We start from the raw sequence: 15,413 nt of genomic DNA, 5'->3' as shown, positions 1-15,413 counted from the left end.
AGTGAGACAGACTACTGCCCATCCCTTCATATTCATTGGGATTTCATTCACTGAGTTCACCACCGTCAGTCATTGGGGACGGGTTCAGGGGGAATATTTATGTAGAACACAGAAACTAGTGATGCCTGTTTGCATTTTGGTGATGCAACAGTTGCTGGAGAATTTGCAAGTGGGAAGAAGTGGAGTGATATTTGGAAATCTGACTTCTTAAAGCGTAATTTAGCAAGCAAACCACATATGGACAATGTGCAAAAGCTTTGGTGAGAAACTCCTGCATTTCCTCTTACAGGCCTGCTACATAGGTTGTGTGAGAGTGCAGATGAACTCGATCAAACCCAGAGAAGATCAAAGTTCCTATTGACAGTGATTTGCTAGCTGTGAAAATGAATACCTCTCTATATAAAATTCACTGTGCACATCTTGTCACTGGGTAAAAAATACACAGTCCAAGATTTATCTGCACACTGGTTATTACAAATTAGAGGGGTATTCGAGGGAAGGAGGGGAGACCTGCAGTGTCCCTAATGCCCTCCCCTACAAGATGTGCATCCAGCTGCAGCTTGTAACCCTGCACTTCAATGAGCTGCTTGAAATGGGTGAATTCCATATCATCCAGCAGTTGGAGGGGGTGATAGATATGACATGAAGAGAGGTGAGTTACACCCAAGGTGCAGGACACAGGAAACTGGGTGAGAGTCAGGAAGGGGAATGAGGTTAAATAGGCATCGCAGAGTACTCTTGTGGCCATTTCACACAACAACAAGTGGACCACTTCAGAAGCTGTGGGGGGAATTACCTGGCAGAGGAAAGTCAAAAGACTGATAGGGGATTCGTTAGTCAGAGGAACAGAACAAGAGGGGACGAATATCCTAGTGGTAAGGCTTGCTAGTTGTAGTGAGCAGGGGAGGGTGTGATGTGGTTAAAATAAGTTGTAGGGGGAATGGGAGCCAGAATGACAGATCAGATAGTGGAGAGGGTGAATTGAATTGACTTTATTAAATTCCTATTTCATAAACATGAGGAGTAGAAATATTTACCTTACATCATCTAAATGGGCAATGTGTAATTTATAGTAATTTATAATAGATAGTTTGTACATAGGACAGTCAATATAACATCGAAATGCAATTGTATCAGCATGAATTAATCAGTCTGATGGCCTGGTGGAAGATGATGTCCCGGGGCCTGTTGGTCCTTTTGCTGTGGTACCGTTTCCTGGATGGTAGCAGCAGGAACAGTTTGTGGTTGTGGTGAATTGGGCCTGTTTGTCCCTGATATTCGTTGGGTCCTTTTTACACACCTGGCCATGTAAATGTACTGAATCATGGAAAGTAGATTGTGCAATGTATAATTTCCTTGTTTATATTTGGAGACATTTTTTGGTGTATAAAATGATGAGGGGTATTGAGCGTGTGAGTGGCCAGAGAAGTGTTTTTTTTCCCAGGGTTGAAATGGTTAATGCCACTTTTCCGCACTCCCACAGACCCTTTGTCCATCTCCTGAGTAAATAGAGTTTGAAAAATATTTAAGATCTCCCCCATCTGCTTTGGTTCCACACGTGGATTGCCATTCCGGTCTTCCAGAGGACCAACTTTGTGCCTTGCAATCCTTTTGCTCTTAATCTATCACTCGAATCCCTGAGGATTATCCTTCACCTTTTCTGTGACAGCAAGCTCATGCCATCTTTTAGCCATCCTGATTGATTTCTTATGTGTTCTCTTGCATTTCTTATACTCCATAAGAAACTGACTGCCTATCCCTGTTATGCAATTCCATTTTGTGCTTTACCAGAGTCTCAATATCTCGTGCAATCCAAGTTTACCTACAGTTTCTATCTTTACCTTTTATTCTGACATACCCACTTACTACTTTCAAAATTTCACTTTGAAGGCCTCCCATTTACCAAGCACACCTTTGCCATAAAGCAGCCTGTCCCAGTCCACAGTTGCCAGGTCCTAGTGTAGATTCCAGGTGTTGATCCATGTCCTGAACACATCCACCTTTCCTACGCTGCTCCTTGTATTGAAATATACAGGTCTCAGCATATTCACTGCACCATGCTCAACTTTTTCATTCCTGACTGTGTCTGAGGCCTGAACAACATCTGTTTCCACAACCTCTCCACAATCTGTTCTGTTATTCAGACTCCCATTCCCCCTGCAACTTTAGTTTAACCCTCCTTACCCCCACCTCCCACCATGCAGATCTATCACCTCTTTGGCTTTCCTCTCCCAGATCAATAAAAACGAGGTGCATACCAGGTACAGGCAGATAGGAACAAATGGGGTAGTTATGAAATACAGGAAATTCAAGTGAACACTCATGAAAGAAATAAAAGAAGGCATGAGGTTGCCCCAGCAGACAAGGTGAAGGAGAATCCTCAGGGATTCTGCAGATATGTTAAGAGCAAAAAGATTGCAAGGGAAAAAAAAATAATTCTCTGGAAGATCAGAATGGTAATCCATATAAAGTGATAACATAGACTTGGGGAGATTTTTGTTTGCATCCGTATTTACTCAAGAGATGAACACAGAGTCTATAGAAGTGAGGCAAAGCTGCATCAACTTCATGGACCCTGTACAGATTACAGAGGTGGAGGGGTTTGAGGCAAATTAGTGTGGATCAATCCCCAGGGCCTGACAAGTTGTTCACTTGGACCCTACGGAAGACAAGTGCAGAAATTATTGGGGCCTTAGCACAGATATTTAAATCATCCTTAGTGACAGGTGAGGTACTGGAGGATTGGAGGACAGACAATGTTGTTCTGCTGTTCAAGAAAGGCTGTAAAAATGAACTAGGAAATGATACGTTGGTGGGCTTGACATCAGAACTGGGAAAGTTATTGCAATTTGGGTGCAGGAACCAGGTATATACTGTAAGTATTTGGATAGGTGTGGACTGATAAAGGATAGACAGCATGGCTCTAGCCAATCTTATAGAGTCTCTTGAGGAAGTTATCAGGGAAGTGGATGAAGGCAAGGCAGTGGATGTTGTCTACATGGACGTTAGCAAGGCACTTGACAAAGTCTCATATGGGAGGTTGGTCAAGAAGGTTCAGTCACTCAGCATTCAAGACGAGACAGTAAATTGGATGAGACACTGTCTTTGGGAGAAGTCAGAGTGTGGTAGCAGATGGTTGCCTCTCTGACTGGAGGCCTGTGACTAGTGGTTGCCACAGGGATCAGTGCTGGATCTGTTGTTGTTTGTCATCTATATCAGTAATCTGGATGATAGTGTGGTTAACTGGATCAGCAAATTTGTGTATGACAACAAAACTGGGGGTTTAGCGGACTGCGAGAAGACTATCATGGCTTGCAGTGTGATCTGGGCCAGGTGGCAAAATGGTTTGAGAAATGGAAAATGGAAATTAATGCAGACCAGTGTGAGTTTTTGCACTTTGGTCTGACCTACCAAGGGAGGTCTTTCACAGTGACTGGTCGGGCACGGAGGAGTGTTGTGGATGAAAGGGACCTGGGAATACAAGTCCTTAATTCACTGAAAGTGGTATCACAGGTAGATAGGGATGGAAAGAATGATTTCAGCCCATTGCCCTTCATGAACCAAAGTACTGATAACAATAGATGGATGTTATGTTGACTTCTAGAAGACCTTGGTGAGGCCTAATTTGAAGTATTGTGTGCAGTTTTGGTCACCTACCTACAGGAAAGATGTAAACGAAGTTCAGATATTTCAGAGAAAATTCACAAGGATGTTGCCATGTCTGGAGAACTTGAGTTATAAGGAAAGATTGAACAAATCAGGACTTTATACCTTGGAATGCAGAAGATTGAGGTGAGATTTGATTGTGATAGAGGGGCACAGATAGTGTTAATGCAAGCTGGCCTTTTCCACGAAGATTGGGTGGGACAACAACCAGAGGCCATGGGTTCAGGGTGAACCGTGAAATGTTAAGGGGAACATGAGGGGAAACTTCTGCACACAGATGGTCATCCGGCTGTGGAATGAGCAGCCAGCACAAGTGGTGCATGCGAGCTCGATTTCAACATTTAAGAGGTTTGTTTGGTACCTGGATGGCAGAGGTGTGGGAGTGGGCTGTTTAAATAGTTCAGCACAAACTAGATGGCCCAAAGGGCCTGTTTCTGTGTTAAAATTTTCTATGACTGTGACAGCAACCTGAAATAATACAAAAAATCACTCTAAGTACTTTTAACAGCTGTGTGGACTAACCAGTCACTTCAGCAGGAATTTTTATGTGGCGTTAAAACTGTGGCACTTTAAGTTAATAATACATAAAAGAAGATCCTAGATGCAAATCCAGAACAACTATTTACGTGAGACTGTTTCAGTTACTGTGGGGCCAGGCACCCATGCTGCTCAGCAGAAACAGGGAATAATACCAATGGAGAGAGTCAAACTGAGCCGGTAACAAATTGGAGATGGCAGAAATGCCCCCTTCTTATACAGACAGGAAGAGCATCAGAGAGTTTGATAGTCATTCCAGATACCAGCATTCTGCCCAGTCAAAAGATGATTTCTCTGTCCAACTTGGGTTGAACCTCATTGTAACAGTGTGGTACCGGATCAAAGCTTGGCAACTCAAGTTATCTCATCTGTAATGTTGTCCGACACCCATTGATGGATTTTGTAAATCTTTTTACAGGTTAAAAACGAGAAGAAATTGGTTTCCAGGAAGCTCAAACACAGCACACCAGTTTGGTTGTCTCTGTCTAGATATTTAAGGAGCAAGGGATTCAATTGACCATCCTTCCTGCTCAAACTGTGGGGAGGGATTCACTCGATCATTTGACCAACTGGCAAGAACATCATTTTGTACAGGAGAAAGGCCGTTCACCTACTCAGTGGGAATGGATTCATTCGGTCATCACAATTGAAGGTTCATCAGGAAGTTCACACTGGGCAAGGCCATTCACGTTCTGTGTGTCAGAAGGGATTCTGTCGGACATCCCACCTGCGAACACAACAATCAGTTCACAGCACACCAGGCAGAGGCTGGTCATCTGCTGAATTTCTGGGAAAGGATTCACTCAGTCATCTGTCTTAATGGCTCACCAGCAAGTTCACACCAGGGAGCGGCCGTTTACCTGCTCAGTCTGTGAGAAGAGATTTACTCAGTTATCCAACCTACAGAGTCACCAGCGAGTTCACACTGGGGAGAAGCCATTCACGTGCTCAGTCTGTGGGAAAGGATTCACTCTGTCATCCACTCTGCTGGTACATCAGCGAGTTCACACTGGGGAGAAGCTGTTCACCTGCTCAGACTGTGGAAAGGGATTCACACTGTCATCCCGCCTACTGGTACATCAGCAAATTCACACTGGGGAGAAGCCGTTCACCTGCTCAGTCTGTGGAAAGAGATTCACACATTTATCCCAACTACAAAGTCACCAGTGAGTTCACACTGGGGAGAAGCCATTCACCTGCTCAGAATGTGGGAAGAGATTCACTGACTCTTCCACCCTACAGAGACATCAGCGAGTTCACACTGGGGAGAAGACATTCACCTGCTCAGTCTGTGGGAAAGGATTCAGTCAGTCATCCGAACTGCAGAAACACCATCCAGCACACACTGTGGAGAAGCCGTTCAACTGCTCAGACTGTGGGAAGAGATTCACTCACTCATCCACCCTACAGAGACACCAGCGAGTTCACACAGAGGAGAAGCCATTGACCTGCTTAGTCTGTGGGAAGACATTCACTCAGTTATCCCACCTACATAGTCACCAGCGAGTTCACACTGGGGAGAAACCGTTCATCTGCTCAGTCTGTGGGAAGAGATTCACTCAGTTTTCCCTCCTACAGAGACACCAGCGAGTTCACACTGGGGAGAAGCCGTTCACATGCTCAGTCTGTGGGAAGAGATTCACTCATTTATCCACCCTACAGAGACACCAGCGAGTTCACACTGGGGAGAAGCCGTTCACATGCTCAGTCTGTGGGAAGAGATTCACTCATTCATCCACCCTACAGAGACACCAGCGAGTTCACACTGGGGAGAAGCCGTTCACATGCTCAGTCTGTGGGAAGAGATTCACTCATTCATCCACCCTACAGAGACATCAGCGAGTTCACACTGGGGAGAAGTCATTCACCTGCTCAGAATGTGGGAAGAGATACACTGACTCTTCCACCCTACAGAGTCATCAGTGAGTTCACACTGGGGAGAGGCTGTTCACCTGCTCAGTGTGTGGGAAAGGATTCACTCAGTCATCCGACTTACGGAGTCATCACCGAGTTCACACTGGGGTGAAGCCATTCACCTGCTCAGTCTGTGGGAAGAGATTCACTCAGTTATCAAACCTACAGAGTCACCAGCGAGTTCACACTGGGGAGAAGCCGTTCACCTGTTCAGAATGTGGGAAGAGATTCACTGACTCTTCCACCCTACAGAGACACCAGCGAATTCACACTGGGGAGAAGCCGTTCGCCTGTTCAGAATGTGGGAAGAGATTCACTGACTCTTCCACCCTACAGAGACACCAGCGAATTCACACTGGGGAGAAACCATTCACCTGCTCAGAATGTGGGAAAGGATTCACTCAGTCATCTGACCTGCAGAAACACCATCCAGTACACACTGGGGAGAAGCCGTTCACCTGCTCAGTCTGTCAGAAGAGATTCACTCAGTCATCCACCCTACAGAGTCACCAACGAGTTCACACTGGGGAGAAGCCGTTCACCTGCTCAGTCTGTCGGAGGGGATTCACTCAGTCATACACCCTACAGAGTCACCAGCGAGATCACACTGTGGAGAAGCCGTTCACCTGCTCAGAATGTGGGAAGAGATTCACTCACTCTTACAACCTACAGAGACACCAGCGAGTTCATACTGGGGAGAGGCCATTCACCTGCTCAGAATGTGGGAAGGGATTCACTCAGTCATCTCACCTACAGAGTCATCAGCGAGTTCACACTGGGGAGAAGCCGTTCACCTGCTCAGTCTGTGGGAAGGGATTCACTCAGTCATTCACCCTACAGAGACATCAGCGAGTTCACACTAGAGAGAGGCCATTCACCTGCTGAGAATGTGGGAAGGGATTCACTCAGTCATTGCACCTACTGACACACCTGTCAGTTGACAATGGGGAGTGGCCATTGTAATGAATCCCTGGGTTTTGTTTGCTGTGGACTCATTTCAAGAGGGAGAGAGAGATTAAGAATGCGAATCAGTCTGACTTGCAGCTTGTTTACATCACTCGCAGCTTGTTTAGTTTTAACCGAGGACACAGACACTCAGAGTCAGAAGGAGATGAAGGAGGAAAAATGGAAGGATCAAAACCAGTAAACCAGTGGCCAAGGGTCACTGTTTGTAAGTTTCCTATGCTCATAAGGGTGGGTTAATTATCAGTTCACCATACATCGAATGTGTCGTTGTCCCTCATTTGGTGCATAGGAGTGGATCTGATTTGGGATATCCTGTGGAGACCACTTATGTGTTAACCCTTGCCTGGCTGTGGTGTGGTCATTCATTTGAAGATGATACCCCTTATGACAGGTCACTTTAGGTGATAATTCGTATGTACATTTGTAAAGATGATGGATAAAATCTACAGCAACTGTTCTCTCATTTTCCCACCATGAATCCGAAAGAATTGCCTTCTCTCAACATTTACCCTGGAAATACAAATATCTCTCTCTCATCACGTATTCTATGGTTGAACTGAACTTAAATACTTTACCATCTCAAGACTCCAAGCCCTGAGCTCAATAGTTTGGGAGTTATATTTACACACATATATACACATAACACTCACGAGGAAATATGCAGATGCTGGAAATTCAAACAACACACACAAAATGCTGATGGGAAACTGCAGACCAGGCAGCATCTATAAGGAGAAGCACTGTCGACGTTTCGGGCCAAGACCCTTCATTAGGACTAACTGAAAGGAAAGATAGTAAGAGATTTGAAAGTAGTTGGGGGAGGGTGAAATGCGAAATGATAAGAGAAGACCTGAGAGAGTGGGATGAAGCTAAGAGCTGGAAAGGTGATTGGCGAATGTGATACAGAGCTGGAGAAGGGGAAGGATCATGGGACGGGACGCCTCGGGAGAAAGAGAAGTGTTGGGGGGGGGGGGAAGCACCAGAGGGAGATGGAGAACAGGCAGACAACTAAATATGTCAGGTATGGGGTAAGAAGGGGAGGAGGGGGAATAACAGAAGTTAGAGAAGTCAATGTTCATGCCATCAGGTTGGAGGCTACCTAGCTGTTCGTCCAACCTGAGTATGGATTCGTTTTGACAGAGGAGGCCATGGATTGACATATCAGAATGGGAATGGGATGTGGAATTAAAATATGTGGCCACTGGGAGTAATCTGTTGCTGCTGGTTCATTTATAAGTGTTACGGTTTGTAACAAAATGGGGCTGCGTCTGGGATATGAACAAATTTAAGGATTGATTTATTATTGATATCATTTGGAAATCCCTTTTGATTTATTTGTGTCTGGAAAATCAGCAGCAATGGATTTTCATAGATATCTGGAAGGGTCAACCTCTCAGGCATTAGAAGACACTAGAAGGATTGAGTTGTTGAGTATTGCTAAAACGTTAAAACTTGCAAAGGTGAAATTGACAATGAGGGGGGCACTGATGCAGAGGATACTAGCTGAACATTATGTATCTGAGGGAGTGTTTAAAGTGGAGGAGTTGGAGGTGTTTCCTGAAAGTAAACCTCGTGAGCTTGAGCTCCAGTAGAAGTTAGAAAAATTCAAGATGGAGTCTGCGGAAAGGCAGAGGCAGATTCAGGCTAGAGAGGCAGAAAAGCAGAGAGAAAATTATCTTACAATGTGTAATTAAGGGGAAGGGTTAACAAGTCTATACAGCTTTGACAGTTGCTGAAGCATCTGATTATTTATTTATTTATGCTGCCCCAATCATCGCCACTGGGCTATAAATGTGCAGGAGCTGTGTGTGGTTCAGTGCTTTGTTCAAGGACACACACGCTGCCTCGGCTGAGGCTCGAACTCATGACCTTCAGATCGCGAGTTCAACACCTTAGCCACATGGCCACACACCACACATTATGACCTCGTGGAGCAGGCTGTGCTCAAAGCTTACGAGTTGGTCGCAGAAGCAGACAGGCAAAAGTTTAGAAATTTGAGGAAATCTGTGAATCTGTGCTTATGAGAAATTTGTGTGTATTGCAAACTGTTGCACATATAAAAATGTAAATGATGATTTCAACAGCTTGAAAGAGTTGGTTTTAATTGAAGAATTCAAAGGCTGCGTCCCTGATGACATAAAGACGTATTTAGATGGAAATGATGCTGCCACTATGCAGGAGTCTGCTAGATTAACAGATCAGTTTGCTTTAACTCATAAGGTTAAGTTTACCCTGAATAAGAGTTTCCAAAAGAGTAGCAGGGATAACCAGGGTAAACCAGAGATTAATGCTGGGATTTGTCACACTTGTCAAGTTGTGACAAAACCTAATCAGGTCACCCCAGTGGCCCCACGGCGGCCTATACCTGCATTCGGTGAACCCTTTTCCAATGTTATAGTGGATTGTGTTGGCCCATTGCCAAAGACTAAAGCTGGCCATCAGTATCTGCTAACTATTATGTGTACTACATCCAGATTCCCAGAGGCAATACCCCTTAGAAATATTAAAGCTGAACCTGTGGCGAAGGCTCTTACTGAGTTTTTTTTTACTTTATTCGATTTGCCTCAAGAAATCAAGTCTAATCAAGGAAGTAATTTTACATCTGGGTTATTCCAGCAAGTAGTTTATGAACTGGGAGCAAAACAAATTACATCGTCTACATACCATCCGGAATCACAAGAGGCTTTAGAAAGATTTCACTCTACCCACAAAACAATGATTAGGACATACTGTGTTGAAAATGGAAACGACTAGGATGAAGGAATACATTTGTGTTTGTTCGCAGTAAGAGAGTCGTTTCGGGAATCATTGGCTTCACTCCATTTGAACTCGTATTTGGTCGCAGAGTGAGGTGACCTTTGACCTTGTTAAAGGAGCGGTGGATTGCTGGGGATGTGCATGTTAACTTGTGACTGTGTTTTGAAGTTCAAAAATAAACTACAACAATCCTGTAGTCTAGCGAGACAAAACTTAAAGGTTTCTCAAAACAAAATGAAGTGTTGGTTTGATAAGCAGGGTTGCGAAAGAAAATACCAGGTAGGGGATAAGGTGCTTGCCTTATGTTGACGAATCCGCTTCAGGTGAAATTCAATAGACCGTATGAAATAGTCTCAATTTAATTATGTGAATTATGTTATTACAACACACGACCGACGTAAGCTAACACAGCTGGTACATGTATATATGATAAAACCTTATTTTGACAATCAGGCATCATCTGTGAGTGTTGTTGTCAAAATATATGAGTCTGGGAACCATGAGAATGAAACAGTTGACTCGTCTGAGACTTTTCACAACCCAAACATGGTCCCAGTTAGGCTAATGAACTCGGTTGTTCCAGAAAACATTGATAACAAGTTGGCTCATCTGCAGCCAAAGCAACAACAACAGCTGAAGAAATTAATTCTGAAGTTTAAAGATTTATTTCCCGATGTTCCCAAGCAAACCACCTTCGCAGTACATGATGTAGATATTGGTCAAGCCAAACCGATTAAACAACACACTTATCGCATGAGCATAGAAAAGTGTAAATTGCCGGAGCAAGGAATTGACTATATGCTGGAAAATGGTATTATTAATCCTTCAGCATCAGATTGGAGCTCACCTTGTGTTATTGTGCCCAAACCTGACGTAGTGTTAGATTTTGCACTGATTATAGGAAGGTAAATGCAGTAACAAAAACAGATGCCTATCCTATCCCTAGGGTGGATGATTACATTGATAAGGTTGGAAAAGCTGAATTTCTTACAAAGATTGACAGGTTATTGGTGTGTTCCATTGATGGACAGATGGAGAGAAATTTCTGCATTTGTGACACCTTCTGGGTTGTATTAATACAATGTTTTGCAGTTTGGAATGAAAAATAGTCCAGGAGCATTCCAGGGAATGTTTGATTCTGTAATTCGAGGGTTAGAACACATAGATGCATATATTGATGGCTTAGTCACAGGGAGTGACACTTGGGAAGAGCACATCTCTGCAGTAGAGAAGCTGTTTGACAGGCTTTCCCAGGCCAGCTTTACAGTTAACTTGGCAAAGAGTGAATTTGGCCATGCCACTGTGACCTATCTTGGTGTTGTTGTAGGTCAAGGCAAGTGGGCTGCTGTTCGGGTAAAAGTCCAGGCAATTTCTCAAGTTCCTATTCCGACTGGTAAGAAGGCTCTTCGAAGGTTTCTGGGAATAGTTGGATATTATTTTACGCTCTGCAACAACTTTGCTGATCTCGCCCTTCCTCTGACTAATCTGCTGAAGAAGGGTGAAAAGTTTGTTTGGACCGAGCCTTGTCAGTAGGCATTTGATCAATTGAAAGCCATTTTTATGTCATCAATCTGTGCTCAGGGCATTTTCTATAGCTGTGGATGCCAGTGATGAAGCTGCCGGGACAGTGTTATTACAGAAAGATGATGATGATTTTGAACATCCTGTAGCTTACTTTTCGAGAAAATTCAATGAGCAGCAAATAAATTATTCCACCATAGAGAAAGAGTTGTCACTCATCTTGGCTTTGCAGCATTTCGATGTCTGTGTTTGCCCTGCGCAGATACCACTTGTAGTTTATACTGATCATAATCCGTTAGTGTTTCTGAGTAAGGTAAATTACAAAACCAGAAGATTGTTAAACTGGAGTCTGATTTTGCAAGAATATGATATTGTGATAACGCATATAAAAACACGGACAATATCATTGCTGATTGTTTTTTTCCAGATGCTAAGCTTACAGTTTTAATAGTGAAGTAGAATCTGGTATTTGTATACGCTTCTGCAATGTGTTACATGATAACCATACATGCATTGTTTTACATACTGTAGTTTGCAGTTAAAATTTTGCACTTTTACATCAAAGTTCTTTTGGGAAAGTGTTATGAGTCCCTCGGTTTTGTTTGTTGTGGACTGTCACTTTAAGAGAGTGCCAGAGTGAGGTGGGGACTAACAATGACGTCAGCCGCTGACTTTCTCAGCTCATTTTTGATTTTTACAGAGAGAGAGCTTAAGGAGCTGGGACTGTCTGACTTGCAGGTTGTTTACATTACTCACAATTTGTTTAGTTTTAACCGAGGACATAGACACTCACAGTCAGAAGGAGACAAAGAAAGTGAACGAAAGGACTGAGACAAGGAAGCCAGTGGCCAAGGGTCACTGTTTGGAACTCTCCAGTGCCCACAAAGGTGGCTGTCTTATCGATCCAGTGCACAACAAATATGTGCCTGTCACCTCGAATAATCCACAGGAGTGGATTTTGTTTGGGGAATCCTGTGGAGTCCACTTACGTGTTAAACCTTGCCTGGGTATGTGGTGTGGCGATTCACTTGGTGACGATATTCCTGTGACAAGTCACTTTCGTTGATAATTCTTATGGATTTGGAACGATGACGGATAAAATCAACGACTGTTATCTCGTTTTACCACGTGGAACCTGTGGAATTCGGCGTAATTGCCTTCTCTCTACATTTACCCTGGATTAAAAATATCTCTCCCATCCCTTATTCCGTGAATGAACTAAACTTTCATACTTTACCATCTCAGGACTCTAAGCTTTGATTCTTCCCCCCCCCCCCCCCCGCACCCCACCCCCGCCGATCTCAATTGTTTGGGAGTTATATTTACACACATATATACACATATCTTGCTTAAATTACTATATTACAAGTAGATACCAAGTTCTTTGGCGTGTACATAAGAAACGATCTAACCTGGACCCACTAGTCAAGAAGCCACAGCAGCGCCTACTGGAACACCATGGAGAGTGTCACGTCCGGTGCCATCTTTGTATGGTACGGAAGCTGCAAGGCATCGAACCACGGGACAATGGAGGGGAGAATAAAAACCGCCGACAGGGTGATCGGGGTCTCACTCGGCCCTGTTTGTGACATTTTACAGGAACGTTGCAGACGAAGGGGTCAAAGCATTGTTGAGAATCCCGACCACCCATCCCATGATCTCTTTGACACACGGGGGTCAGGATGAAGGTGCATAAATATCAACACTAGGAATGCCGGGTAATAACTTCTTCCCTCGGGTGGCGAGACTAATGAATACCCCGCCAGCAATGAGGTCTCGTCACTTGAACAGCGAGCTGTTTACTAAATGTTGACTGTTTCCCAATGCTGTGCTCTACTACACGCGCTTTGTATATCATTAACCAGTTTCGAGTACAATATATTGGTTTGTCTGTTGTGTGTGATATAGGTATTTTGGTTGCACCAGGGTCCTGATGAAATAAGTGTGGAAATAGGAACAAAACTAGGCTCTTTCAAACTTCGGGGTGGATGGATACAGTCTTACGATGATGAAGAGAGTTCAGTTCAGTTCGAGGTGGTTAGTTGAGTGACTTTGGACAGAGAGAGAGAGGTGAGAGGTGAGCTGATGCCGTCGATCTTCCTGTCAAATAATCCTGTTGAAGTCACCGACTGTCACCATAACACGTACGACCGTTCTTCAGTGGTGCAATTATCACGCAGGCGAGGGCGGACTCTCAAATTATTCCCCACTGGTCGCTCCTTTTCACTCTGCGAGAGCCACTGATCGAATTCCCCGAATCAATCCTCCAAAAACCCCATCTTCCTGTGGGTGCAACAAAGCTCGTCCAGTATCCGAAACCCCGTGCCGCTCTGTGTATCAGCGGACGTGGTATTTATCCCCACATGTTGGACAACAGCCGTCCATCAACCTGCTCCGCACTTCTCTCTCTGTAAGAGGTTTACCAGCAGGCAAGTTTCCTTGTGGAAAGGTAAACAACTTGAAGAGAAATCATAACATCAATCTTTCGAGCAGTTTCTATCGCTCTCTCTCTCTCTCTCTCTCTCTCTCTCTCTCTCTCTCACACACACACACACACACACACACACACACACACACACACTGCATTGGACACCTCCTCTCTCTCTTTGTAACAGCTCAAACAGTGTCCGGAAGTCAGTCTCATTCTCCCGACATTTTAAAGCGATTATCTACAGAAAATATGAACCCTTGGTGTACATAACACAGGGCATTTTTAAAGGAAGGATGTAGGCAAAAGACGGGCTGTAACAGGATCGGTCCGAGTCAGCAAGGATTTACGAAAGGAAAATCATGCTTGACTAATCTTCTGGATTTTTTGAGGATGTAACAATGACAATGGACAAGGGAGAGCCAGTGGATGTAGTGTACCTGGAATTTCAGAAAACCTTTGATAAGGTCCCGCAGAGGAGATTAGTGGGCAAAATTAGAGCACAGGGTATTGGGGGTAGGGTACTGACATGGATAGAAAATTCGTTGGCAGACAGGAAAGAAAGAATAGGTATTAACGGGTCCTTTTCAGAATGGCAGGCAGTGACTTGTGGGGTACCGCAAGGCTCGGTGCTGGGACCGCAGCTATTTACAATAAACATTAATGATTTAGATGAAGGGATTAAAAGTAACATTAGCAAATTTGCAGATGACACAAAGCTGGGTGGCCGTGTGAATTATGAAGAAGATGTTAGGAGAATGCTGATTGGACTTGAGACTTGGGCAGTTTGGGTGAGTGGGCAGATGCATGGCAGATGCAGTTTAATGTGGATAAATGTGAGGTTATCCACTTTGGTGGTAAGAGCAGGAAGGCAGATTACTATCTGAATGGTGTCAAGTTAGGAAACGGGGAAGCACAGCCATATCCAGGTGTCCTTGTCCATCAGTCACTGAAAGTAAGCATGCAGGCACAGAAGGCAGTGAGGAAAGCTAATGGCATGTTGGCCTTCATAACAAGGGAAGTTGAGTATAGGAGCAAAGAGGTCCTTCTGCAGTTGTACAGGGCCCTTGTGAGACCCCACCTGGAGTATTGTGTTCAGTTATTGTCTCCAATTTTGAGGAAGGACATTCTTGCTATTCAGTGAGTGCAGCGTAGGTTCACAAGGTTGATTCCCGGGATGGTAGGACTGTCATATGTTGAAAGATGGAGCGACTGGGCTTGTATACACTGGAATTTAGAAGGATGCGTGGTGATCTGATTGAAACATCTAAGATTATTAAGGGATTGGACACGCCAGAGGCAAGAAACATGTTCCCGATGTTGGGGGAGCCCAGAACCAGAGGTCACAGTTTAAGAATAAAGCGTAGGCCATTTAGAACAGAGTTGAGGAAAGACTTTTTCACCCAGAGAGTTGTGGATCTATGGAGTGCTCTGCCTCCGAAGGCAGTAGAGGCCAATTCTCTGGATGCTTTCAGGAAAGAGTTAGATAGAGCTCTTAAAAATAGCGGAGTCAAGGGATATGGGGAGGAGGCAGGAACGAGGTACTGATTGTGGATGATCAGCCATGATCACATTGAATGGCGATGTTGTCTCTAAGGGCCAAATGGCCGACTCCTGCACCTAT

At 44.3% G+C, this 15,413-nt stretch overlaps 1 protein-coding gene and 1 pseudogene across 1 annotated transcript; both read left to right on the top strand.

Annotated features, from left to right (window-relative positions):
- Window positions 1–4,828: 4,828 nt before the first annotated feature.
- Window positions 4,829–5,393, top strand: LOC132389652 (zinc finger protein 239-like). Its single transcript, XM_059962196.1, has one exon. The coding sequence runs from the start codon at window positions 5,023–5,025 to the stop codon at window positions 5,371–5,373; it is 351 nt and encodes a 116-aa protein (XP_059818179.1). The 5' UTR covers window positions 4,829–5,022; the 3' UTR covers window positions 5,374–5,393.
- Window positions 5,394–5,508: 115 nt separating this feature from the next.
- Window positions 5,509–7,229, top strand: LOC132389661 (gastrula zinc finger protein XlCGF26.1-like; annotated as a pseudogene).
- Window positions 7,230–15,413: the final 8,184 nt, after the last annotated feature.

The sequence above is a fragment of the Hypanus sabinus genome, unplaced genomic scaffold (genome assembly GCF_030144855.1).
Source record: "Hypanus sabinus isolate sHypSab1 unplaced genomic scaffold, sHypSab1.hap1 scaffold_62, whole genome shotgun sequence".
NCBI classification, from domain to species: domain Eukaryota; kingdom Metazoa; phylum Chordata; class Chondrichthyes; order Myliobatiformes; family Dasyatidae; genus Hypanus; species Hypanus sabinus.
Note: the sequence above shows the minus strand (reverse complement) of the source record. Positions and strands in the feature narration are given on the sequence as shown.

Coding starts and splice junctions, on each gene's coding strand:
- LOC132389652 (XM_059962196.1), top strand. CDS start 5,023: ATGGCTCACCAGCAAGTTCACACCAGGGAGCGGCCGTTTACCTGCTCA.